The sequence below is a fragment of the Saccoglossus kowalevskii genome, chromosome 18 (assembly GCF_978046115.1).
Source record: "Saccoglossus kowalevskii chromosome 18, keSacKowa6.1, whole genome shotgun sequence".
Lineage (NCBI taxonomy): Eukaryota > Metazoa > Hemichordata > Enteropneusta > Harrimaniidae > Saccoglossus > Saccoglossus kowalevskii.
In genome coordinates, this window is record NC_140658.1 from 4,975,081 (window position 1) to 5,001,762 (window position 26,682).

At 37.5% G+C, this 26,682-nt stretch overlaps 1 protein-coding gene across 1 annotated transcript; it reads right to left on the reverse strand.

Moving 5' to 3' along the window:
- Nucleotides 1-456: 456 nt before the first annotated feature.
- LOC146731500 (uncharacterized) lies at nucleotides 457-26,106 on the reverse strand. Its single transcript, XM_085492660.1, has 2 exons — nucleotides 25,743-26,106; nucleotides 457-2,411 (listed from the first exon to the last, which is right to left on the reverse strand). The coding sequence occupies exon 2, from the start codon at nucleotides 2,349-2,351 to the stop codon at nucleotides 654-656; it is 1,698 nt and encodes a 565-aa protein (XP_085348786.1). The 5' UTR covers nucleotides 2,352-2,411; nucleotides 25,743-26,106; the 3' UTR covers nucleotides 457-653.
- Between the last annotated feature and the right edge of the window lie 576 nt (nucleotides 26,107-26,682).

Consider the following 26,682-nt stretch of genomic DNA (forward strand, 5'->3'; position numbering starts at 1 on the left):
GCTAAAGTAGGGTTTCATGGGTAACATGTCAGTTATAACACGTTGAGGGCAGTATTCGACAGGCTATTTGATCACAAAACGCATACCAGTATATCACGGGTATCCGAGGACAGAGTGGACAGTGGCACTGGCATCCATTGTAATATTTTGTATCAAACAAGTTCCATGATCATGACTGTCGGAAACATTTTTTTTTTCAATTTCCAATCTAAAAATTATTGAAAATATATTGTCGGTAAAGTCTTTTTTGACTGGAAGCCTGGTGACTTTCAAGTAATATATGAACTGCATTAAATGCAACAGATACGGTATTTGCAAGCTATCCACATCAAATTGAAAGGGCTAAAAAAAATTACGGAGGTTTCGACGGCCTTACTCATAAATGCATTATTTCACAATATCAGCCTGAGCAAATAGTTGACCCTGCAACAAATTGAATATCAGTGCGCACTAACATTAAATACTTGGCGTTTTAATATATATCAGTACGCCATAACAAATAGTACGCAATAAATACAGCTAGTAACTCGGAATGTGACACGGTAACGACTCAGAACTATCACGAACGACGGATTTTTGGAGAAAATATTGTCTATTTAAAAATACATCTCAATTTTAAAAAGAATAAGAAAGTAATCAATTTATGTCGATTATTATAGTGTTATTTCTCTCACACTTTGTTGAGAAAACTCTATCGATGGGCGATGTTTTGACATTGACTTTGGTTTTACGTCGTCTTCACAAAATCTTTTCTCAAACGTTGTCATCTCTACCTCGTCATATTCTATGTTGCCGTTCAATTCACGGTTCAACTCCCCCTGTAAATGACATTTATAAGCTCTGTTGACGCCCATTGGCTCTTCCATGTCTGATTCAGACGATGAAAGATCTAGATGTTCGTCTTGTCTAACCAGAAAACGCCGATTGCGGCGAGATTCGTAGTCACGCTTCTGAGACACGCGATCGTTATGTTTGGAGCCGGAAGCGCGGCGGCGGTGCGCACGATCTGCACAATTACGCCGTTTAACGTCATCCTCATACCAAACTGCGTCTTTACTGGATTCGTGGAAATGTTTCGGACTATACTCGTCGTGCGAATTTACGAATATAACCGGACAGTCACTGTTGCCAGGAATGTTGTCATCTTTATAAGCAGTGACGTCATTACGACCAGTTTTGATTGGTTTATGTGAGAATCCCTTGCTATAGTGTTTGTTGGGTACAACAACTTTCTGGGTTGTCACGTCTTCCATTGTGACGGTTGCTTTCAATAATATTTCCTCATCAGTAGAGTCCGTAGTACTGGCACTTAGCATACTAGTTATGGACAATCGTCGCGTCGTTGTCAACGTTGCTTGTAGTAAATTGGATTTTTCTTTGCCCTCTCCCCACCACGATGGGTCGTTAAAATCCATGCCGCCAGGGACAGATCTCTGTTCACCGTCAATAGTATGTGTGGGCGACTCGTCCATGCTGTCAGTAAAATCACCATGACTACTATCAATACTAGACGCCCGTGTAATTGTTGGATCGGGAATTGACCCAATAGCTGCCCTATGTGAAGCAGTATCTTCCTCCACAGGCTCCAACTTGTGGGATGATTTCGTGTTCTGATCTACAGGAGTTAACTGTGCCAAATCCGACCGATGGATGAGAATCACCGGCGAACTTGGCACTTGAAATCGTTCTCTGCTAATAGCCAGTCGCTCTGAAAGAGTCAACTTATTCTTTTCGACCGCATTATCCTTCTTTTTGTTACAGTCTTCTCCTACGACTAGACTTGGAATGCTTACCGCCAAATTGTCACATTTTGCGCCATGCAGACTGGGTTTCAAAATCCCCGTATGTACGGTGGATATGCCGGAAGTTCCAGCTACCGGATCAATATGTGGTGAACGGTGTATCGACGACTTCGTTACTGCAGGTACATCGTGTTTATCCTGGGGAAAAAAAAGGATTTGCTTTTTTTCTCTTGCTTCTTGCAACACAACGCATGCGCACAAAACTGTGAAAATACCACAACCCATGATTATTGGTCCGACGATACGAAAGCTATACAAATGAGAGTATTTCGTTGTGTCCCGGACGATTTCAACCTGACTGTCGATGGTGGCGCTAACATCTGATAGTTCCTGTGCATAGTATCCGAGGATTGTCATAGCGAGGCCGCCCATAAATATGATTAGACCAATCAGAACCGCGCAGCAAGCAGGCTTGTTGAATCCCGGTTTCAAATCTGGAAAACGTTCAACGGTAGGACGAGGTGGAGGCGGGAGATTCTGGCGAAGATCGAAAGCGCGTCCACTTGTTTTACCAACTCGTCCCACCAGACCTCCTCGTGCGTTGATCATAATGTTAATCACGTGACACTAACCATCTTTATCGCCATGGTAACATGCATTGAATATCGTCTATGGAAAAAGAGAGAAGAGGAAAAAATTAATTTGTGTATACATCTCTTACGTCATCATTCATATATCATGACGTCATGATGTTAACACATCTTTGTCATTGTTACGTTGTAATAAAATAAAATATAGCATGGAACGATGAACCATGCATTTTAAAATAGGATTTATTTTTTTAGACTTAAAGCGGGAGGGTCGTAACCTGTGCACGCGTGCGAATTGAGTCCCAGGCGAAGCCATACAACACACGCTAAAAACGCAAAGGTTTATGGGTAGACGCTTGTTTGTAAATAATGACACACTATGACCATCTGACGCATGCGCAGATGGCGACCCCCCTCCGCTTTAAGTTAAATTTGAACCGCATGCATATGCTGTTTTAGATTACCAGACTCAATACTGGCCAATAGTGGACACGGTAATCTTATCTCTCATGTCATCTCAAGGTAGAATGACAACTGCGCATATTTCAACGTACTATCAGTTTCACACTCTTGGAGATATTTAAGTTTGAAATCCCTGACTATCTGAAATTCAAAAATGCGAAGCTGAGACAGTCAGAATGTTAAATCAACCTGAAAATGTTGCACCTTATCGCGCGTTTCCGGAATAATTCGTATCCTCTGATAGAAAAAATATCACACACACATGACGTCACAGAGTAGAGTGTTCATCGTACTTGACCTAGTACTTATGAAGCAAACTCACTGCTAACGATGTAAACACACTATGCAAAGCAAAGCACAGTCTTAGTGATATTGACAAAATATTAGTTCAGACAGTAGAGCGAGTAATCCTGATTGATCGCCATCATCACATCAGGCGCACTAACTACCCGTAACTATGCCATTGTAATAGCAAAATGCACTTAAGTATCTATTATCGAATGCGCATGCGCACTTTATTTTTCCATGATAGATGTAGTCATGGCAACCATTCTCTAATTAACCATCTTTCTTGACTGCCTCACTTAAAATCAAATAAGCTCACCAAGATAACAACCCTAGCCCGAGAGCACGTACTTCTTTAGCTAGTAATGTCGTTGATCTTTATAAAATCATATTATTATCATTAATTTTATCACACCAATCGTGGTGAAATTAAAATGTCGTTGTACTCTCGGCGCGACAAAGGCATTTGCTTCACTCTATACATATTTATAAATTTTACAATTCAAATTGAAAAGAGAAGTTTCTTTTGGTCGATCGAATAACATTGAAACTTTTTTTCAAATGACGTCATGTCGCACTGTGCTCTTTGATTGGCTGGTTCGATTCAACTGAAATTGAAGGTTGTTTCGCATTAATCAAATCACTATATATGAAACAACTTAGCAACCAGTGAACCGGCTGTAAACTGTGACATGACCAAACTACAACAACGATATTGCAGTATATATTTGTTATATCGGACAGCAATGCAATTATACGAATGCAAGACAGTAACTCTTGATATATAATAGCAAAGGCTAATTATTTTTGAGTTGACACATATCTTTGCGAGATTGACCCCCGCTTTTGGCATGGCGACAAATTCAAATATGTCAGTTTGATATTCGGTAAAAGGGAATTTTATTTTGTTACGCCCATCAGTACATCCACAGACACGTTATAACGAGTACAAGTTTACGTACACCTTCTATCCGGTATGCGCGCGCATGCGAAACGCCGTGTCTTCGACCTCCGGGAAATTGATGCGAGTCTATGAAGTGGCGCCGACGTAATACAGTTAGTGGACATGTAATAGGAATCAGCCACGCATAAACAAATCAAATTAATTTCTGAAAATGAATTTAATTCAATGATACGTAAGGGAATTATATTGTCTTGAAACGCGGCAATAAAACACAAACAACGAAACAATCACTGTACATTCGATGGATATACATCATTTGATCATTGTCTATTACGTAATAGAGACTAGAAAACGACAGAAAGACACGCTACTTACGGGGAGAATGTGTATTATTTTGCTTTCCAACCACAAAATTAAACAATTAAAGACTAAAATATTATAATACGTAAATTGGTTTACAATACTATCGGGGCTCAGCTGGCTAATATTCAAAGTGTGTTTGTACCGTGTTTAGTAAATCAGCACTTCTAAGCATACCATAGTCTTCCTACTAAATGAGTAATTCGTCGATTTCCACCGAATTTCATTTTCAGCATAAACAGTGGAATATTGTGTTAATCCAATATTGTAATTAGCATATCAAAATCAGAATAAAAATGAATAATTATTTATATATTCTGAAAAAAAAATTACACTGCAAGATCGAACAAAACGTTGTGACTAAGCTGAAAATAGCGTTATCAATAGGAATTCTAGTTCGCTGCAAATCAGGTACCATTTATACTCGCACTATTTTAGTTTTAGAATCATTGTTTGGTAAGCTTAAGGTCAGAGGTCATCGATTACCATTCGCGTCTTCCGCTTGTAACAGATCACGTGACAGTTATCGATTGGGTTTACCTTCGGCTCATGTTTCAAACACGAAGACTGCAACGTAAAACGCTATTATTCCCGAGCATTACTCACACTGTGTTCTGTGTTAGCCAACCAGTAGTACAGCCAAAATACAACGTATATATGACGTCATATGTGTAACATATCCGATGTATTGACGTGTATATACTTGATGATAATACCGGAAATGATATCTACAAATCTAAAGGTGCTAATCACATACACTGTGGCACAATGGTCGAATTCGGACTTTACTAAATCACAGTCCCTCTAGGGACTGTGACTAAATGTAAGATTAGTCTAGGCCGTACCCACTCTATTGGTGGCAACCTGCCCTGATATGTTAATGATCTTTATGCTGATAAAATTTGTTTTTTTCTTCTGTTTTGAGGGATTTGAAATTATCGGCCGCATCTGCTGTTTTACTCCTTTCTTCCATGACGATCTCTCTTTTTATTTTTAGGTTAATACTAGTATACAGTATGCATACCCAATCGTTTACCATAACTCTAATGCCAAGATACAATAAATTAATTGGCCAAATCGGAAATCTTCAAATCTCAAATATCTTTGTAGACATTGTGCGTGTTATATATTGTTAATGACTGTGAGACCTTCGTGTTTTACGTTAGCGTTTGCAGGACCTTCACGTTTTACATAACCGACTACGATAACTTCGTGTTTGACACTAGCGTCTGCGAGACCTTCTTGTTTTACAATGCCGTCTTCGAGACCTTCGTGTTTTACTCTTGGCGCGACAACGGCATTCCTTCGTCTTCACAATAATTTGTAAATGTCAATGGCATTTGATTCAAACAAGTCAATCTACGAGCACAGTGAGCAATAACGGCGTATTAATATGTTCCAAATAGAAACCTTTCGTTTCAGTTTGAACTGTGCAATTTATATATTTATAAAGATGAGGGGAATGCCTTCGTGTCTATATTCCGTCTGTGAGACAGGTCGTTTACTATATTAAAGAGACTATTTCACATTTTAAATCAGTAGATCCGGGCGGAAACAAGCTACAGAGAGAATAATTTAATAGTCTGTGCACCACAGCAGATCAGTTTGAGTACATAAAATTCGATGAATAATTCAGTAAATCAATGAAAGATTTCTTGTTAATAAACTTCGATCTACAAATAATATTAGAAAACATAGTATTGGGCTACAGATTAGGTGGAGAATGTACAATTATTATAAAATGTTGTAAATATCGTCATATTAATCAAATTTTATTTTCAGTTCTGATATTTTACAGTGTACTATAGTGAGCGCTTTTATATAAAATAATCATAAAATAGTTATGAATTTGTAATGACGATCGAGCATTACTCTCGGCGTAACGTTATACATTTCACAATTCAAACTAATACGAGGTTTCTATTGACCGATTGATTAACATTGGAAAGTTGTCGAATGGGTACTGAGCTCGTTGATTGGCTGGTTCGATTGAGCTGCCATATACATCTATATGACAGCCATGTAGACAAACGAGCAGACTGTTTAACACTTCAATTCATTTTTCCATAGATGACAACACAAAATGTACAGATTTCACTGATAACATTATCAATAAAATATTGCTGTGTCATTTGATGACGTTTACAATCTTCTCGTCAGTTTTGTCCAGTCTACTGCTTCAGGTCCTTATAACCTATGCCATTTGAATCCAGATGTGTTAGCGAACTTTGTATATTCTTATGTTTTATCTTAAAGGACGGTAGTCGTCGCGCCACGCATGCGCGAGATATATGGGTCTCATATTAACAAAGATGGCGAATTTGACTGTTGCGCAGATCAACGAGTACAAACTGAGACGTTTCCAGGCTTTAGTTAGGTAAATGTTAGATGATTGAAAGGTATCGAAGGAGTCCCCGGTCAAACCTCATACTTGTGATTTCCATTTGAAGAGCGCATTGGATTGTGTGGAAATCAATGTTTATCAACACAAATATCGCACATGCGCAGCGCGACGACCATCCCGCTTTAACCTTGGGATGAGTACTCCAGTATTTTCAAGCGTGTTAACATCGTGCCAATTTTCAAAACAGGTGACCGATGTTACCCACAATGGCCATATACTTAATTCTATTTCTTCAAGTGTTAGCGATGGAAACTTTAGAATTTATGATGTAAATACACAATGTACTTTGCATTTGTCGCTATGAGTCCCTTATTGAACAGGACACGGTGCGAAGACCACCGCCCTTTAATTTGAGAAAATGTAATGTAATTACTTTTACTAATGCAAAATCTTTCATTGTCAATAAATACTCCGCTAATGGCATTCCACTTGAGTCATCTCCGTGAAAGACCTTGGTATAATACTATTCCTGCATCTCAATTTCAATATGTACATTCGTGTTATTGTTATTAAAGATTTTAAAAGCTTTTATACGTGCATGTTTCATTTTTGATGACGATGGAGTTTTAAAGTCACTGTACTATTCTATTGTTCGCAGTAATCTGGAGTAAGTTCGTCACGTTCGGCCAACGTTGCAGAACTTCAACGAGCACTAACTAAATTTATTAAATATTCACAAAATTTAAATTCTCTTTCATTAATTCAAACAGGTATATTAATTATGCAATCATGTTAGTAATCCTAAACTTTCAACTCGCAGACACGATCTAGTCATAATATTTGTATTTACTCTGAAAGAAAAAACAACCAGCAATAATGCATTAGGGCTTACTTTTCTGTATACAAAATATAAATATCGACAGGAAACGCAAAATGGAGGGGTCGTCTTATCTGTTACGTGTTCCCGAGCGGATGATCATTTTATTTATTTTAAATCAGCAATTTCTCGTATTAATCTTAAAAATTCTTCCTTTTTATCACATTTATCGTAGTTTTTAACAGCATTGTTACTGTTTTTAACAATTACACTGATTTTACTAATATCATTAAAAACAATTTGAAAATGTTATTTTATCAGTAGGTTATTATTCTCGTCTATGTTATGACAACGTGTAATGTGTTTCGTTTGTTAAATGTGTGTTGGAATAGTTACAAATAATATTTGAAAAGAAAGAACTAAAAAAATAAAATCCCTCACTTTACTGATAGCCGGTCGCTACAACTATCACGTGTTTGAGGAGGACTGGCGTTAACTGTTCAGTTCTGTCGTTTTAAAGCGAAATAAACACATTGAAACCATAATAATACGACGTTTGGCCCGCCTCGTAAGCCCATAATGTATTATTATATGCTTAGTCATGAGAGTAGGTATATATACTTAAATACTAACTCCTTAATTCTTCTGAAAATAAAGATAGATTAATCTACAAGAACCCATACAAAACAATAGTTAATATTAAACCGTATATTTGTGACCAAGTATATGGATTTAAAATAAGAAAAATTCATTGGAAAAAGAATAAACGAGGAAAGGGTTGTAACGGATTATTATTTTGACTTTAGGGTACCATTAAAATTGTCCAGACATCTACAGTTATTTGAAGAAACATTTGTAGGTTGGGTAGTTTTGGATTGTATATGCACTATAATTCGAAGACTCGAATTTTGCCTTTTCTCATTTCAGATTATCCATAGAAATAATCTCTACGCTTATGATTGCTTTGTAACAAATTTAGATTTGTAGGTATTATGTTTGTAACACTCCTATGCTATTAATCACAAAGGAACTAACGCTACCATGAGTTCAATAGTAGAAAAGTGTACCGAAAGCTGGCGCAATAAAACACCCCTGATGATTTCATGGCAAACGGCTTCAAGTGCATTTATATTGTTACAGTAGTATTATTTTATCATCATACATAGACTGGCCACAGTCGGGGCGATTTTTTTTCAAACATAGGTGTAATTTTTAACTTTAAAAAATATGTTCCCCACTCGCCGCGAAATTTCATTCGCGGTCACGCTAGTTTTCACGATCACGCTAAAAAGGCCAAATTGACAATTACATTTTTCTTTTTGTAAAATAAAAATAAAAACCCGACTTTGCTAGTACATCATACATTGCATTCTGATGTTTGGATTACTCAGGTCCTGCTTTGCAATCATATTCCGAGTGAAATTGTTATTGGTAAATTACGTCGTCAGATGTACTGAGATACCACGTAATGTTATCACGATATCAGTAACGGCGTCAGATGTACTGATATACCACGTAATGATATCACGATATCAGTAACGGCGTCAGATGTACTGATATACCACGTAATAAATTGGTATTCATAATTTAAAACCACGATATTTATTTAAATTAAATTAATGTCTCTAACTGAAACATTCAAGTTATATTCCAGTAACAGGCTGAACAGTTCATTACACAGGCTTGTTCAAGTTGTTTATTCGACTAAGGTTAAACCTGTCCAACAATATAACCATACAATTGTTCGAATAAATAAATAAATAAATAAAATAACGCATTGCTTGTAAACAGAAGATGTTAACAATAGATGTTTCAATATCTAATTGCAGACATCGAGTCATGTTTATTTAAATTTAACATTTTAAGCATTGTTCATTTAGCAATCTTTTATGTATTATTATCTCTATCTATTATACCACGTAATGATATCACGATATCAGTAACGGCGTCAGTTGTACTGATATACCACGTAATGTTATCACGATATCAGTAACGGCGTCAGATGTACTGATATACCACGTAATGTTATCACGATATCAGTAACGGCGTCAGTTGTACTGATATACCACGTAATATTATCACGATATCAGTAACGGCGTCAGTTGTACTGATATACCACGTAATGTTATCACGATATCAGTAACGGCGTCAGATGTACTGATATACCACGTTATGTTATCAGGATATCAGTAACGGCGTCAGTTGTACTGATATACCACGTAATGTTATCACGATATCAGTAACGGCGTCAGTTGTACTGGTATACCATGTAATGTTATCACGATATCCGTAACGGCGTCAGATGTACTGATATACCACGTAATGTTATCACGATGTCAGTAACGGCGTCAGATGTACTGATATACCATGTAATGTTATCACGATATCAGTAACGGCGTCAGTTGCACTGATATACCACGTAATGTGATCACGATATCAGTAACGGCGTCAGTTGTACTGATATACCACGTAATGTTATCACGATATCAGTAACGGCGTCAGATGTACTGATATACCAAGAAATGTTATCACGATATCAGTAACGGCGTCAGATGTACTGATATACCACGTAATGTTATCACGATATCAGTAACGACGTCAGATGTACTGATATACCACGTAATGTGATCACGATATCAGTAACGGCGTCAGATGTACTGATATACCACGTAAAGTTATCACGATATCAGTAATGGCGTCAGATGTACTAATATACCACGTACTGTTATCACGATATCAGTAACGGTGTCAGATGTACTGATATTCCACGTAATGTTATCAGGATAACAGTAACGGTGTCAGATGTACTGATATACCACGTAATGTTATTAGAATAACAGTAACGGCGTCGGATGTACTTATAAACCACGTAATGTTATCACGATATCAGTAACGGCGTCAGATGTACTGATATACCACATAATGTTATCACGATAGCAGTAACGCCTCAGATGTACTGATATACCACGTAATGTTATCACGATATCAGTAACGGCGTCAGATGTACTGATATACAATATAATGTTATCACGAGATTAGTAACGGCGTCAGATGTACTGATATACCAAGTAAAGTAACGGCGTCAGATATAACATATTACGTAAATGGTGCTAAATTGTCGCGATACGTACATTCAAATCTCGTTTTGCTAGTCCCGATGATCGTGTCGTTTTAACTTGTTGTTGATTGCTCTACTCGTTCAATGGCAAGTTCATCGTCTAGCTTTGAACATATATATGATCATGGCAACGCAGTGTGAATAGTAATTACTAAAAGGCGTGTTACGTAGATATGTCATGCTCCACTTCTGTGACTCCCACTGGCATTAACGCTGCATTAACCACCAAGCTACACGTGTATTAATCCATACACCGTATAGGAAGATGGTTATCGGTGTGATAGATCATATATTGATTATTTCATATCATTTTCCCTGGTAATTATGAGAATATTTTCTACTCAAAAACTAAATGCGATATATATAACGGGTAATATTCAATGTGTGGGCTTGTTGAATCGTCCAGGTCACGTGGTAATTTGGGAATGCACTCACGTTCGTTACGCAAGTTAAAATCGACGACGATTCTACTCGAATGGATCGCTGCAGTGAATCGCCATTTAAGTTTGTATCGTTACTTTAAGATTATTTGGTTTGTGCGATATCAACACAAGTTATTTACACTGGCTCTAAATAATAAAATAGAGTTATGGCGTCGACGACGATTACAATATGTGTTCACCTGCTGAATTTATGGAATTGTCAATAACGATTTTTTTTGTACAATTCTAGTATAATGGCAGCATATTTTATACCTGCCTGTACTATTATTTGTATTTATATTTCATTTTGAATCTACGTTCATACACATGTGCTAGCTTTGTTATTGATACATTTCCAAACAAAAGGTATATGTTATGAGTTAAAATGCACTTGTATAATGAATAAAACACACATTCCAGATATAGTTACACAACCACCAACAACTCCTTCTACAACATCAGCGATGATGTACATCCTAGACTATTCCAACTGCCGAAGTCTGAATACTGCAATGCCAATGGATCATTTTCCGGACGCAAAAACAGGACAAACAAAGCGTCGTAGTCTGGCTTAAAAACACGTGTGGGGTTCGACACCGTGAAACATCTTTTTGGGCATTTCCACGTATAATAATGTGCTATACACATGTGATAGTCAATTTTGATGACGTAATGGTATCTCAATGACGTAATGGTATCTTAATGACGAAATGGTATCTCAATGACGTAATGGTATCTCATGATGTCATATTCTTCTCCGACATATAAGCATTTCGACATTGAATTATAAAAAGAGAAATGTACAAGTGCAAAATCAAATCATTCGATTTTTGCGGCAGACTTTCGATCCGCGTCTTCCACGCAATGCGCGAGATCACACAATGAACGGAAAATCATATTATAAAATTTCATAGAAGGTTAGATGTCAAAGGTCAACTGTATGATTTGGTTTATTGTGTCTCGTCATACTTCTCATTAATTGACTTTTTTATATTACAATTGCTATGTACATGTCTCATTCGTCAATGCGCGTGGTATTCAATGATTGATTATTCAAATTACGTGAAACTAATCCCTAGTCTTACGGCACCAAACATAATAAATGTAATAAAGATATATGTATCACATGATATACGAGATAATCTGAAAAAGTGTTGCGTGACGTCATCGTAGGTTTAACTTAAACTCCTTCAAAGCATGAAGTATTGATGCACACATGACACGGCATATTATCTGGGTGTATCTAGGGACTATTATGGGTTGGTTTTCATCGGTGAAATCGCAGTCTTCTTGATGGATTCTTTATCTTAACGCGAGATTACTGTCCATATTGTTAACGCGAGATTACTGTCCATATTGTCTATAGTACAGAACAGCTTCAAACGTCGAACGTAGATGAAAGAAGATTAGGTTTCCATGGCGACGTCCGTTCAAGAATACCAACGTGAATATAAGCCTAACATCACGCGATTGAGAAGTAATATCTCGCTACTTCAAGTCATGCAACGATAGTTTAAACACGTAATCCCACAAGATTGTTTTACGTTGCCATGACATTTCCATAGGTTACCCGCTATATATAGGCCACAGCTTAAACTAGGCTATAGGAAAGAATTCTGCTGAAAGGCAAAATGCTAACGAGGTATTATCACGTGACGTGACAACAGCTATTAACTTGGAATTGAAAGGGTGGATAAATTTACACTTGGTCCGGTGTTTCAAACCAATTTCTAGAAGTAACCTTTGCCATTCAAAATCAAAACACCACTGACAACTTATAACAAAAAAAAGTATGGCTGACATTTCCCCTGCGAGAAATTTACCGGCATGGTCAGCAGTTAACACTGTTCCATGTGAGTATGGCTCATACCCTAGAGAGGAAGCGAAAATAGTTGTGGGATCGTCATCGTTGTCCAGCCTCTTTTAACATTATATTATATCTCCAGGCGTGGCCGCAAGGCTGTCACCTAGCAACCAACTTACAGTCATTATTTAGTATTGTATTTATCTAATACGGTCCTTGCAATAAATATCACAACTACGCTTACTATGTGTGATAATAGGATGCACCAACAAACGTACTATCTAAACTCATCGCTTTGATTTGTTAATAGATATCGCGTGATCATACATGCTGTGTTAAAAGCATGGTATAAGAACCATACGTACATATACTCGCGTAAATAAATCATATAAGCATTACACATTTCACAATCTTTGACGACGTATACATCACAACGTATACATCACGACGTATAAATCATCAACAAACAAAAAGCACATGGAGTATGTGTATAGACCATTTTAAATACATTGCGAGAAAAAAAATACAGGTTTTATTCACTTACTATATGTGTTAACAAGTAATAAATGATTTCACTCTAGGTTACAAGCTGGAGTGAATTCATATATTTTGGATACGATACATCTAAGTAAAAACCATTGTACGACAAGTGGTACTTTAACTAAATCGAGAATCCATTAATTCAATAACAACCCATTATGATCCACAATAGCTGCACGTAATACCATCGTGTGATATGTACCCTACATATGACATGCTATGTAATAGTAATGATATGAAATTATACTCTATGAATAATTGTCAATAGGATACTCAACCTTTGAAAATGACGTTGATTTGAAAACCGGACGTAAAGGTGTCCAAGTTTGGAGTTCTGTTCTATTATAGGCAAGCACTAACAGTATGATGGTATGTATACGACGTATACAACACGTGTAAAATACAGGACATTCGAACACGCTACAATTCCACCCCATGACACGTGAATATTTCCCAAGAGGGGTCGATATTTCATAATGAATTTGAACAATTCTGTGATTGAGCGAATACCACCTCGTGATACAATGGTTTTACAGTCTTTGTATGCCACTGGAACAGTAAATGCAAATCACTTTACCTGCAATATTCACCAGACGAGTGTGATTCCAACGAATACTTTAAGTATCAACGTGCACTTTACAATAACATCCCATCTTACGGGAGTGGCCGCCAGGTTTGGCATTTCAGGAATTTGACTCGGGTGAAAAATCAGAATTATCGCTCAATAAATTATACGTAATTGGAAGTTTTGAAGTGCATATGCTCCCAAAAGCATCAACAACGTAAAATATTGGAGCAGTTAGACACAGTGCAAGGAATCTAGGAATCTGATTGTTTTCCTGATTGATATTCTTGAAGGCTCCCTGCGTTCAACTCGGAAAGCTATCAAGGGTGGATTGTGACATTTTGATTTTGTAGTTGGCTTAGAATCCGAATACAGAGGCGAATGTGAATGCGAATGCAAATGTTTTTCACATTCACAGTACGATAAAAATAGAACTCAATGTGCGTGTACAGAATACGGACGCACTTCGTGTAATATTCGCTCGCTGCGTCTTCAATCACGCAGGTATTATTCTGTAAATAACATCCATCACCTCGCTACTACCAGCGATTTCAAAGAAGAAGAGTATTCTGCATTCATTGCGAAAACTACCAAACATTTATACATATACATTCTTGGCAAAGTCTCGCACCCTCGTTGCCATGGAAATATTTATGTAGGCAATTCGTTCTAGGAAAAGAATAACACGTCCCTATTTTAAATTGGAATATGCTATAAAAGCTTTTATGCTGTTTGTTAACGCAGTGGCTTGAATTTGCAGATTTTAAAGTCAGAGAAAGCTCCCCGTACTTGGCCTCCTAGCCTCGATATCATGATTGGATGGCCGGAAGAACGCATATTTTGAAGAAAAAGCCTCGTACTCTGGATTTACCCTAAACATACAAGTCTTAGAGAACGTTTATGATATAGGAGTTAAAATGCAAAGTTAATGAGAGTACTTAACTTGATCCTAATTGTGACCACACTATGACTCGAGTATGTCACGAAAACCGGGCAACCAACCTCAATATAAGAACTTCGCTACACAATGTTTTTATTATTCAATCTCAATGTGTAAACTTTTTGCTCATTTTGTGTGAAATGATATTCCAGACATTGCAGTACATTTATTTTGAAGTCAACTGACAGGTGAATGGAGATTTCTTTTTTTTAACTTATATCTATAACTATCAGAAAGATTGGTAAAACTATTAATCCGAACAAATCAGTGACGGATTAAACCATTTGATGGCTGGAAGAGTACAATTGTATGTTTGTTTTTTGTTGTTAAATCTTGTCCGCACATTTTCATTTATTACGTCATCTTATTATCGATATTTGACTTGTCTGTCACGTGACACAATTACCCACGGGACATTATGATAATGTCGCTTTAAATGCACTGAATAAAAAAATAATAAGTGCTCAGTGTGTGTCTGATGATTGTTTCAAATAATACTGATTTGATCAAAAGCACGGGCAATCAGGTACTTCGAGACATGCCGTCTGTTTAGAATTGACATTTTTTTATCGCCGGCAAAAAAACACAGAAAGTGGAAATATAGCCATCAGATTTCGAAATGTGGTCACTTAGGTAATTACAGAAAGACAACTATGGTCTGATAAAACGAGATAGTGTAGATATCAAATAACACACTGCCGGATGGAATGAGAAATAATCAGAGATTAGAACAAATCATTCCCATGGTGCACTAATGTTACTCAGATGACCGCCATGAAACAGAATAACGCCACCGTTTATTAAAGAGAATAGTGCTATAGCGCTATCAGACCTTTATTTGAGGGGGGTTACACTTTTGAAGGGCAGTGTTCTTCGCACCGCTCCCTGTTCGACTCGGGGCCCATAGCGACGTATACAACGCGTGTAAAATAATTACATGAAATTCGACCACCTGCGACTACCCTCTTTTTATTTTCAGTTAGCCTGCTCTCAAATTGCACATTTGATTTCAGAGGCGACGGGACGAAATTTTGCATGGGGGGGCGAGATCAGCTCACCAACCTTGCAACCTTGCTAGGGGGTCCGGGCCATGCTTCCTCTTAAACATTTTGAAATCTAGATCATCTGAAACGGTATTTCCTGCATTTTGGGGGGGGGCAAGTTTTGCTGAAACAAAGGGTTTCTGCTTGATTTTGGAGGGGCAACGACATTTGTCCGGGAGGGGGTTCCCTCCGTGCCGCCGCCACTAAATTTGCACTCAAATCTCACAGTTAATGTGCATTCACATTTAGCGGTTGTCACACATTGCAAGTGTGTTTTGGCAAATATACGTTCTAGGTGGCAAGGACGTCACTAGTTGACAAAGACTTGTCCTTGGTGGCAAGGAAATAAACATGCCCTCTCAATTCAATTATTGGCATGCCGTCTGTAATGGGATGTAGTCTGCGATAAGACCAATCACAAGAGATATTCATCAAGCCATACATACTCTAGACAAGTAGTTCGCAAGTATTGTTAATCTTTAGACTGATGACATCACCGACGCCTGAAATCCTTTGGAAATAGATAATAATTATTCGCGTAAAAAAGATTGAGCCAATGTTACAATTATTGTGACAAGTTGCCTGTGAATGACCATCACCATGGTAATATGCCTACTAGTAGCGTTGGTGGAAACAGCGTGTCTATAGCCAACCACCACCATGGTAATATGCCTACTAGTAGCGTTGGTGGAAACAGCGTGTTTATAGCCAAACATCACCATCGTAATATGCCTACTAGCAGCGTTGGTGGAAACAGCGTGTTTATAGCCAACCATCACCATCGCAATATGCCTACTAAAAGCGTTGGTGGAAACAGCGTGTCTATAGCCAACCATCACCATCGCAATATGCCTACTAGTAGCGTTGGTGGAAACAGCGTGTCTATAGCCATCCATCACCATCGCAATATGCCTACTAGTAGCGTTGGTGGAAACAGCGTGTCTATAGCCATCCATCACCATGGTAATATGCCTACTAGTAGCGTTGGTGGAAACAGCGTGTCTATAGCCAGCCACCACCATGGTAATATGCCTACTAGTAGCGTTGGTGGAAACAGCGTGTCTATAGCCAGCCATCACCATCGTATTATGCCTACTAGTAGCGTTGGTGGAAACAGCCTGTCTATAGCCAGCCATCACCATCGCAATATGCCTACTAGTAGCGTTGGTGAAAACAGTGTGTCTATAGACAGCGTGTCTATAGCCAGCCATCACCATTGTAATATGCCTACTAGTAGCGTTGGTGGAAACAGCATGTCTATAGCCAGCCATCACCATCGTATTATGCCTACTAGTAGCGTTGGTGGAAACAGCGTGTCTATAGCCAGCCATCACCATCGTATTATGCCTACTAGTAGCGTTGGTGGAAACAGTATGTCTATAGCCAGCCATCACCATCGTAATATGCTTACTAGTAGCGTTGGTGGAAACAGCATGTCTATAGCCAGCCATCACCATTGTAAAATGCCTACTAGTAGCGTTGGTGGAAACAGCGTGTTTATAGCCAACCATCACCATCGTAATGTGCCTACTAGTAGCGTTGGTGGAAACAGCGTGTTTATAGCCAACCATCACCATCGTAATATGCCTACTAGTAGCGTTGGTGGCAACAGCGTGTTTATAGCCAGCCATCACCATCGCAATATGCCTACTAGTAGCGTTGGTGGAAACAGCGTGTCTATAGCCAGCCATCACCATCGCAATATGCCTACTAGTAGCGTTGGTGGAAACAGCGTGTCTATAGCCTATAGCCATCACCATCGTATTATGCCTACTAGTAGCGTTGGTGGAAACAGCATGTCTATAGCCAGCCATCACCATCGTAATATGCCTACTGGTAGCGTTGGTGGAAACAGCATGTCTATAGCCAGCCATCACCATTGTAAAATGCCTACAAGTAGCGTTGATGGAAAGAGCGTGTCTATAGCCAGCCATCACCATCGTATTATGCCTACTAGTAGCGTTGGTGTAAACAGTGTGTCTATAGCCAACCATCACCATTGTAAAATGCCTACTAGTAGCGTTGGTGGAAACAGCGTGTCTATATCCAATTATCCACCGTGGATACACACGTACACTGGCGGATATGAAAACGGATTCTCTAATAATTACCTTCCTACACTGTGTCATATAACTGTGAATACATCCTATAATATAATAAATTTCAAGGCTGTGTCGTATACGTTGACATCTCTATTGTAGTACAGTCTCTCTTTCTAATATAGAGATCAATTTCTATTGCTTCGCAATATTTTTGATTAGTTCGTAAACCTTGTAAACCACGATGTATCGCTCCTAGACTGCCATGGCGATCAGCGGTAATCTCATTTTATATATCACCATAGATTCAGAATGTGCATTTACATTACGAGTTTTATCAGCATTATGACAGGCGCCATTCCCTGCACCATACAACCCTTCAACTAACATCGATTTCTAAATACGCATGCACTTTCATTGCCAACTATGTATTCAGATACATACTTATTACTTACAGAGCAGAATTATTCCGTTATCATATTGGATGTAATACGTAACGCCTCTAAGTTCAAGTTTAATCGGTGAAATAATACTGTCCCATCCCCCGTTGACGCACCAGTGACATCTTCCATATTGTACGATAATGTTTACTCCAAGTCACTGCTTTATAAAGTGATTAACTTTAAACCGAGAAAGTTGTCCCTTCATTACTTATATAACGGAAACAATATTAATAATGCTAGCATTATACGAATGAATTGTGCTAAGACAGTTCCAAATTACGAACTATGTCCTTTTCAAAAATATGTGATGGTACCACTGCCATATAAACACTGAACACATGACAGTAACTGTACTATTGTCATGGCAACACTGAACACATGACTTGTTATATAATATGAACCGTAACAGTGGCTGTACCATTGCCATAGCAACACTGAACACTTGACTTGTTATATTATATGAATCGTAACAGTGACAGTATCATTGCCATAGCAACACTGAACACATGACTTGTTATATGAATTGTTCGCAACATTGTACCCACCACTTTTACACTGAATAAGCCGTAAACTGCACCATTGCCATAACACTGAAAACTGTGTTAGTAATTGAAACAATAATACAATATAATGTATTTGAAATAACAGAGCGATGAAGACAATTATTATTTGGAGTGAATATGTAAAACAACCTGGATATGGTTGTGTTATCCAGTGTACACACGGCTGTATCGATTAGTTTAAATACTGCTTTGATATTATCGACTGGTTCAGATACAGCTCAGACAACCAGTTGTCCGAGAATACAGACAACAACACGGAATCTTTTACAACAAACGGGTTCAACATAGAATGCAGACTGTTTGTGATAACATAACAACTCGCTTTTACATTGAGTGTAGCTGCTTCCAATATTTATTTATAATTATAGCTCAACAATCCTGGATAATACCCATGTGCCAAAATAATTAAATCGAGCATTTTCGGGTTGTTGTATGAATGGCTCTTTGTGTGAATAAAAAAATCATTATTCGTGGTGACGTGTTCATGTACATTTTTTATTGTTTATGAACAATCGAGATACAGTATGATCGCTCCTGTGGAACGCCGGTCGAAGAGCCGGTGAAAATAGCTAAATTCCAGAAAATAGCACAAACTCAACATTGAATGAATCCTGAACAACCAAATTTATATATGTTGCACATACAGGGGTAATCTAGTTACACTGTTCAGGGAAGTCTCAACAATCATCCCAAAGTACCGTTTTCTGACAGTGTTCGGTCTTTGTTTTCACCGTGATGGTTGCCAGGCGGTGAAAATGCCCGGATGTCAGCCCCAAGAATTGAAAAAAAAGGATTTGAATCCACAATATCAACAACAGCACATTGCGTATTAGAATGGCCATTTCAATGTCACATGATATACATTTAATTATTAATGAGAACATTCCAGGGTGTACAGAGTATCTTTAGCACTTGTGTAAATTAGCCTCAGTTCAGTGCTGTGCATTTAGCAAACCAGCCGCTTGCTGAATCTGTGGCGTTTACAATCATCATCACAAACTCGTGCGATTGCATATACTAAGCCGAGCTTGATTGAGGGTAGGCGGGGGATAGCTGGTACAGGTTACAGGAAAAATAGCTTTTTACCTTTTTTACAGGAAATATAAACAGTTTGAATTACAGGTATTTACTTTATGATACAGTTCTATTTTATGGCGGATTGATACCATCTGAGTTGACAAATGCTACCAATAATTTTCTTATTGCATTGTTTGTATCGATCACAAATCTGTATGATGGCAAGGTCACAGTGAGTGTTTTATGAAATAAATCAATTACGTAAATATTTAGTAAAAAAGTATTTTCACAAATTTCTGATTATGCATGAACTATTTATGGAAGGGTTTATTATCCAACATAATTGGATAATTTTCAGTCACAATTTTAAATTCAAAATTATACAAATTACGTGAAATTCTGGACAAAATTATAGTAAATAATATATTTATGGGATATTGACACATTGCGAAATTTTACAGAGACAGGTATAACTCGATGTTGTTCGTACTTGGTCAAAAATATAATCTAATTTATAATTTCACGTAATCTCAGCCATGTATAAACCAAGGCTAGCAATACATAGACTCATTTCTTATCGGAATAGTGCAAGACGATAAATATAAATCTTGTCGTCCATCAAACTGAATTAATCACGTACGTTGTCATAAATCAAGAATCTTTTGTATCTCAGCAACACATTTATGGAATCGGCTGCTGAAATCTGAATAGTGGGTTCAGAACATACACATGTTGGCCTAAATATAATTGGTGTATATTAAAGCGGGGAGTCGCCACCTGCGCATGCGTTAAATGGCCATAGCGTGTCATTGTTTACAAACAAGCGTCTACCCATGAGCCTTTGCGTTGTTAGCGTGTGTTGTTATTGTCGCTTGGGACTCAATTCCCGCGCGTGCGTAGATGGCGACCTTCCCGTTTTAACAATGTGTCGGACCTGAACATCGAATATAAATTGTTTATTGTGAAATCCTTGTACGATTTACAACTTTTGACGAAATTCGTTTGTACGTACGCAAAAAATCCATCATTGTGTACGAAGTACAGGGAAATATACCGGCAAATTATGGCCACGGTCAAGACAACATTCACTGGTCCGCGAAATACCCTGAATGTTCCAATTCACTTTGTGACGATAAAGGAATTAAATAATATATCACTTTTCTAGGCAGAATTTACTCTATTTAGTAGTAATGAGTAGTTCATACCGAGCGAGTGAGCGAGCAGTTGGGGATCGAAATGGTGCTAAGCAAACACACTAAAACTCTGTATCACACCCGACATGCAAGTAATGTAATGAACCACTATCTTGTTAGCAATATAATGGATGACCTACTTGCGAGCAATTCAATAAACTTCCACTTGTACGCAACGTAATAAACTTCCACTTGTACGCAATTTAATAAACTCCGACGCAATATAAAAATAAAACTTCTACTTGTACGCAACGTAAGGAACTTCTGATAGGACATGTACGCAATGTAATGCGACAGGGTGATCATATGACTACATACGCAGATTTATAGACCGTTATACTGTGGGTAGCAGGTGTATACTAGACGGTAAAATGTCAACCTAATTACACTGATAACCCTGGTTATCAATGCGCACACAGTGAATTTACTAAGCCATTATGGAATGCTGCAGATGACGTGAGATCAATGATTCCAGGGACTCGTGTGGTAAGTTTTACTTTACTTTTGGTTTGACGACGCCGCCAAGGCAATTCATGTGCCCTTTCTTTCAACAAACATCAGTAATACGTAGTGGTAATACTAATAATAACTTCCTCGTTAATAGCAACACTAAGAAATGCCACATGAATATTCTTTTTTAATACTCTTGCGAAAAGATATTTGTTACAAAAATGTCCAATTTTTGCACACAATTGTTACAGTGGTGAAATATTCATATCTCCATCCAAGCTTCTCCTAAATTCCAGTTATTTTGAGTTTGTTTGTGTTTTACACAGGTACAATTCTGAAGCGATCATCTAATCTACATATGAGGTTATTTGAGACTTATGCAGTTGTAATCAGCCAGATACACGGTGAATTATGGAAAATTTAGAAATTTCTGGAATTACTTGTCTGTCATTTTGATTTTATGAAATTCTATTTTGTTATATCCTAAATGTACGAACACAATTGTATACACAGATGCAATCTGTTTTTAATTTAACAAAACTGAATAAAATTTGACTATACCCGTATTGAAATTATGTTCCCACTACGGTGCGACCCCGTTTTATCCACCACCTGCAAATGATCTCTCATTACAACAATACATGTTATAACAGCTTCCGCTTGACTGTTTAAAGTGCTACAGCCTAGTGTTTATAATCCACTCCCCAGTCTGTGAAATTACACATACGTTCTCAATAGTAAAATTACAGTGTTGATATTTGTTATTCTGAAATATTATTAAATCTAAGGTAGGCCAAATAATCGCAAATTTTATAACTTATACAATTATATATGTACCTAAATAAATAAATACAGTTATTTCCATAAAAGCAACTTTTCTATGATATTGCACAACCGCACATTCTAAAGTACAATTGCAACGATTTCGGCAGTAAAATTTTAATCTCCGAACATCATGCTAAATCACAGGGTTTTCGTTAGTAAACAATTACGGCCGATGTACCACATATAATAACTATACTTACTTAAACTCTAAAGTGCCATCTATTTATATCTTTTGAATATTGATTGTTTTACATTACGTCGATTAGGTGACCAAGAATGCATTGACAAAAATAAGTCAATCTTTGCTTGAGTTATTTTACTAAAAGGTTCTCTGTCTATGACAGTATCTGTGTCATACGCAACGTAATATTACCGTAATTGGTATAGTACAGGTGTGATGGTTCAAATACCAAAATGGCAACAGTAACATAAAGACTTCCCTGGCGGCGATGATAGCATGCGAACACGGAGCCAACAGATGATGATGTTTCAACTGGTACTGGTATTATTATACTCTGCAAACATCAAGTACAATAACGCGGTAAAACTCCAATAACTTAAACTCCAATACAATTCAACGAGATCTCCGATCTGATCTCAGTGCTGAACAACTCCCCTATAAATACCCACACTGTCTATAAATAGACCATTACATCAGCATACATAATGAGTCTGGAACTTACTACAAATTTCTAGAATGTTCCATTATCTATTCAACCAGTTTCTAAAAATTCCACCCAGACACAGTACGGTTCTAGAACATTCTCAGTCACACGGAAGTGGTAAATAAGTCGTATGCGACAATCTGCTATAACGCCTTCCATGAAGTTCCTGCAGTTTTCGAAAATATCAAAATTTTCGAAAATTGCCGAATTTACCAATACATGTTTTTTATATTTAAATACAAGCATGTGTATTTATTTGATTTTTCTTAGCTCTACCTATCACATGATGAGCCATACATATCTATCCCTGATATATTGAATACGTACCAAAGACTACAATCACCTACAACGAGTGACCATTTTCTGTATGTTCTGCATCTTTCATCAATTTTATAATATCTCACTACTTGATGATGCACAGACCACTTTCCCAAAAGTAATTACATGTTTATGTAAGTTATAAATAACATTCACATTGGATGAATGTATGAATTGTTTAATGGAATTTTGAAACCTCCCTGAACCAATCAACCTGTCCTGCTATATTTACTGCATTCACATATTGCAATGTAGTCATCGTACGTACACGCTAGTTGTAACCGATACGATAGTGACACGAATCAAATTGTAACCAATACGATAGCGACACGAATCAACTTGTAACCATCACGATAGCCACACGAATCAAATTGTAACCACCACGATAGCGACACGAATCAACTTGTAACCATCACGATAGTGACACGAATCAAATTGTAACCATCACGATAGCCACACGAATCAAATTGTAACCATCACGATAGCAACACAAATCAAATTGTAACCATCACGATAGTGACACGAATCAAATTGTAACTATCACGATAGCCACACGAATCAAATTGTAACCATCACGATAGCGACACGAATCAAATTGTAACCATCACGATAGTGACACGAATCAAATTGTAACCATCATGATAGTGACACGAATCAAATTGTAACCATCACGATAGTGACACGAATCAAATTGTTACCATCACGATAGCGACACGAATCAAATTGTAACCATCACGATAGCGACACGAATCAAATTGTAACCATCACGATAGCGACACGAATCAAATTGTAACCATCACGATAGTGACACGAATCAAATTGTAACCATCACGATAGTGACACGAATCAAATTGTAACCATCACGATAGTGACACGAATCAAATTGTAACCATCACGATAGCGACACGAATCAAGTTGTAACCATCACGATAGCGACACGAATCAAATTGCAACCATCACGATAGTGACATGAATCAAATTGTAACCATCACGATAGTGACACGAATCAAGTTGTAACCAATACGATAGCGACACGAATCAAATTGTAACCATCACGATAGTGACACGAATCAAGTTGTAACCATGGCGGTAGCTACGTAACTGCAACTGTAATCAAAACTTACAATGTTACTGTAATATAATTAAATTAAACACCGTGAATCAGCCTCACAAGAAGAATAAGATTTGAACTTTGCAATGTTACTATAATAACGTCTTATATGAGCACGGTGACGGAAATTCTACTGATAACATAGATTGAATACTAAACGAATGATGGAGGACGCACTAAGTGAACCATGTTGACGACATTACGTGTTAAGAATGTAAATAAGTAGCCATGATTTCAATATAGTCCATTTCATGATTTAGACTGTTGAAAAATATGGCGACTTTAGTGGCAAACATATTGATTGTATTGTATGCGGATGTTTTTATTGTTGTATGGTGTTTCGTTTTCATCAAAACATTTTGATGTTATTATTTCGCCCAGTATATGCATGTAAATATTATTCATGTTAAATGTTATAATATATTAAACAGTACATTCAGTCAAACTCAGATGTAAAAAATAGGACGGAAATACGCTGTAACGATTTCACAGATCGGTAATAAATGAAAATTATATGAAGTATATGATGTTTTATTTGCGTAACTTCCGTTTTACTGTCTGCTCGTTTAGATGAACAATGCCATGCAGACGCCGTGCAGACCTTACTCGCTTAACCAACGTGTAATTATCAAATCGGCTTCCGGTTTCAATGGCGATTGTATCGCGCATAACTGACACGCCTTACTGCTTCGATAATGATAAATACCGAGCATGAATTATTGCCATGTGCAATCTTTGTGTGGTGTCACAGCAAACTGTGCTGTTTTCATTTCGACTGGGCTAACACGATTAAAGGTCAATAATACAGTTGTCATGGCAACTCTCGGTGATAATTTCATTGCTGTTGACTATTTCCACAGGTTGCATCAATTAAAACAGTGCAGTGTGTAACTGACTGTCAGATAAATATGAGCATTTTCTGAGCAGAGTAGCATATAATTAAAGGATTACGAGTCCGTATATAGAATGTCAACAACAGACGTACGTGCGAATAATGGCAATGAATGGAAACGTTACAACGATGAATACGAGTGATGAAAAAATTAAAAATGTTTGCAAATAACTCACCAAACCGCGTCTAGTACATGAACATGGTCACGTGACATCGATTATTTGCGAGAATTGTACAAAATAACGAAAATGATGTAGCAATGATGGAAATAGAATAACTGTTATACTTACTAACTGCAAGTAATATCTTCAATATATTCATTGTAAGATTTCATTTAAACAGTAAACAGAACTGAGTATCGTGTTATCTATCAATGGAACAGACGTGCAGCGTGGTGATACTTCACACATACCCGCCAATATGCCCAGCAAACACTGAGTTACAGTCGATTTGATCGCCAGTGGGCTTTCCATTTTACGAACGCGTACGTCGTTTCCGGTGCCGCTCAGAAGGCAAATTGTAGCAGTGTGGGAGACAGAGGCAGCGGTCTACGGTCGGTGGTCGAAACAGGTTTCTATAATAGAGGCATACACCAACCAAGCAGTCGGCGACGCACAAGACGATACATTACACTGTTACGTTCAAGATATCCTGTAAGAAGACTGAAATTAAATCTCCATTTCACGAGACAATGACGTCATGTTTACAGTTGAAGTAGATCGCGTCCTTACGTCATAATCTGCTGAGATCAGTGCGTGAGGCGATAACCAAGGCTTCGCGACCACTACACTTGTTCTGCATTTTATGCCGACTAACAATGACGAGCCGCGGTTGCGCACATCTACGATACCTATGAAAAGAAAATCTATCAACAGTTGCCATGACAGCATGATGGATAGTGGCTATTTTCCTAAAAAAAATGGCACGCGGTGCAATTGTTATTAAAATCGAAGTGTTTCGTTTTTCATTAAAATGAAAATTATTGAATATTCTTAACCCGAATTGTGAATATTAATAGATGGTGGTTATATTTAAATAAATTAATGTATTGTTTAATAACCCGTTTACTGATGTTATTAGGTGATTTGCATATCACATATTTCAGGATTTTCTCTACACTTCAGAGAGCGGGTCAACGTTATTGATTTTATTCTGACATTCTACGTGAATAAATGTGTATCATGTTGCTATGGTAACTTAGTCAAATATTTATATGGAAACCGCGTCATT

Bases quoted from the DNA above. Each gene is read 5' to 3' on its own strand.
- LOC146731500 (XM_085492660.1), bottom strand. From the start codon at position 2,351: ATGATCAACGCACGAGGAGGTCTGGTGGGACGAGTTGGTAAAACAAGT.